Source organism: Terrapene carolina, unplaced genomic scaffold (assembly GCF_002925995.2).
Source record: "Terrapene carolina triunguis isolate 2854851 unplaced genomic scaffold, T_m_triunguis-2.0 Scaffold25109, whole genome shotgun sequence".
Lineage (NCBI taxonomy): Eukaryota > Metazoa > Chordata > Testudines > Emydidae > Terrapene > Terrapene triunguis.
Genome location: NW_020689460.1, coordinates 1 through 2,901, shown reverse-complemented (window position 1 = coordinate 2,901; position 2,901 = coordinate 1). Strand labels below are relative to the sequence as shown.

The 2,901-nt window shown below is 60.6% G+C and overlaps 1 protein-coding gene across 1 annotated transcript; it reads left to right on the top strand.

The window, feature by feature from the left end:
• Nucleotides 1–1,335: 1,335 nt before the first annotated feature.
• On the top strand, nucleotides 1,336–2,487 carry LOC113408843 (antigen-presenting glycoprotein CD1d-like; the record flags this gene model as incomplete). The annotated part of the gene is made up of 2 exons (XM_026662265.1): nucleotides 1,336–1,608; nucleotides 2,206–2,487. Coding segments are annotated over exons 1-2 (475 nt in total), but the record flags the coding sequence as incomplete, so codon positions are not given.
• Nucleotides 2,488–2,901: the final 414 nt, after the last annotated feature.

Here is a 2,901-nt window from a genome sequence, read left to right as displayed (position 1 = left end):
CCTCCTGGGTCTCTCCTGGGAGCATTCAGCATCTGCCCCTCCGTGCGCTTCCCACAGCGAGTCCGCCCAGGCGGGGTCCTGGGGCAGCCAGAGGGTCCTGCACCCCCACTTCGCAGTCAGACGTGACTCTCGGCCAGCCGGGAAAACAGCAGGTTTATTAGGCGACAGGAACAAGGCCTAGGGCAGAGCCTGTTAGAACAGAAATCAGTGACTTTCAGCCAAGTCCGTCTTGGGGAGTCCTGGGCCAGACGCCCTGGACTCCCCCTCTTCCAGTCCCCCCACGCAGACTGCCAGACTTCAGTGCCTGGACCTCAGACACCCCTCTTTGACCCTCCTCCTCCTCTTTGTTTCTCTTCCCGGGTGTCACGGACTCACAGGTCGGGCCCACTCTTGGCCCCGTGTGGTCCGTGGGGGGTGCCCCTTTCAGTGCGACAGCCCTTCTCGGGGGTCCCCTCTCTCCCGGGGTCAGGCCCCTCCACCTCCTGGAGCCGCACCTCTCTGAGCCTTAGCACGTCTGTCTCTGCCATGGGCCCCGTCTGGGAGTCCCCTCACTCTGGACCCCCGGGGCCTCCACCCCCGCAGGAGTTGATGCCTCCCCCCACCCCGCCCTGTTCTCTAGCCCGGAGCGACTCTCAGCCAGCGTCACACAGGAGGGTTTATTGAGAGTTGAACACAGCACAGGAAACTCGCAGGGCCGCAGGCCTGGCCCCTCTCAGCCCAGCACACCCCAGTCTCTCTGCATCCAGGTGGGCTCTGCCTGCTCCCCCTCTCCAGCCCAGAGCCCCCTGCTCCCAGCTGGGCATCTGAGATCCCCGGCCCCAGGCCCCGCCTCTGTCCATTGTCTTCTCTCCAGGGAAACAGGGTCGTAAACAGAGTCACTGGGCCTCCTCTCCTCCCTTCGGACCTCTGTCCCCCTCTGGCTGGAACTGACTGGTCAGGTCACTGGGTCCTCACTCTGCAGCCCATTGTCCTCCCACTGGCCAGAACCGGCTCTGACTCCTGAGCTGGGTCTCCGGGGTCTCAGGTCACTGATCGCTGGGGTCTCCATTCTCCAGGCCATCGGCTGGGGTCCCAAGTTCCCTCTCCGGTCCTCTGTAACAACAAACTCCCTCTCCCCTCACATCGTTAAACCAGTAACGCCCAGTCCCACCCCCTCTGCACGCAAACAATTGGAAACCCACAGAAAACAAGAAAATCCCCCACTTCCTCACAGTAAGTTAGGGATCAGCAGGGAGACCCCGTAGTGCAGGATTGTTTATGGGACAGAGACTCATTAATCTCTCTCCCCACCCGCTTTGTCCTCCACTTGTTCCCTGCCCCCTGCCCCAGCCTCCCCTCCTCTCCCACCAGTGTCTGTCACCCTCCGGGTGCTCCACATCAACGTCTTCCACAACGCCAGCTCCACGGACACGGATATGAGAGCCCTGCTGGGCGACCTAGAGACCAACTCCATGGACTGCAGCACCTGCGAGATCCGCTTCCTGCAGCCCTGGGTCGAGCAGGGCCTGACCCCGAAGCAGTGGCAGGACCTGGAGCTGCTGATCCATCGCTCCCTGTCCAACTTCAACCGGACTGTGAACACAATAGCTCAGCAGCAGGGAATGGGCTGTGAGTATGGAGCGGTCTGAGGGGATCCCTCCCCCCACCCACCCGGGGTGCTGAGAACTGACACACTCACCACAGCCACTGAGTGTGTCACTGTGGGTAAGACAGCCAGTCCCTGGCCCTTTGGCTGATTGGAGCCGGCGTCCCCCAGAGGGGAAACACCAGCTCTGTGGTCAGATTGTAGCCTGCACTTCCTAGAGGGGAAAGGCCCCGTGTCCCACTCCCTGAGCCGACGCTCCTGGTCTTTCCTGACACGTACCCTGAGCCTTTGAAAAGCAGGTCATTTGGGGGGGTCCGTATCTCAGGAACCCCGTGACCAAGGGACCCCAAATTAGTACCACAAACTCTGCCTCAGGCCCCGATGTAACGCAGCGATTTTAAAACCAATCTGACTATGCCCGTGAAAAAATCGGCTTTAAACAGAAACTGCAACTTACCCTTAACCTCAACCAGGGCCGCCCCACAATCCTGCCGCCATCGTGTGGCCCAACATCCTCATGGCACCTGATGTTATGTCTTTACTCCCCCCGGCTCTGTGTTTCTGCCCCCTCCTGGGACCTCCGGACGCCCGTCCTCATCCCCCTGCCCTTCCTGTTCCAGACCCCTTTGTTACCCAGGGCTCCCTCGTCTGCGAGCTGCACCCCAACGGCACCTCGAGGGGATTCTATGACACTGCGGTGAATGGCGAGGACTTCATCAGCTTCGACGCGGACACAGGGAAATGGGTGGCTCGGCAGGGGGACAAGCTGGCGCTCTACGCCCGGGACCTTCTCAACCAGGATAAGGGCACAGCCAGCATGCTTCAGTTTCTCCTGAGAACAACGTGTGTCAATCAGCTCAAGAGCTTTGTCCAGCATGGGAACGAGTCTCTGGAGAGACAAGGTGAGGCTGGACACCCCTCCCCGCTCGCGGAGATGCAGCCACCTCTGGGGTAGGGTGTGTTTGCTGTTTATACAGGGATCCCCCACCAAGTGCTCATATGCAGCCATCTCAGGTTGGGCCGGGGGGGGCTGCTTATACAAAGATCCCTCATCTGGTACTGAGATGCAGCCACCTCTGGGGTGGGGCAGGGGGCTGTTTATCCAGGGATCCCTTGCCTGGTGTACAAATACAGCTATATCTGGGGTGGAGCACAGTAGCCATTTCATAGCCGCACTGCAGACCAGTTTAGGACAGGAAGTGAAGAGGGTTCCGTCACCAGTGGTAACTGCAGGGGTCTGGCCGGGACAGCGGGGCCAACGCCTGACCGCGGGGAATGGAGCTGGGCTTGGCTAGTGAGTCCCTGAGGCTCAGACT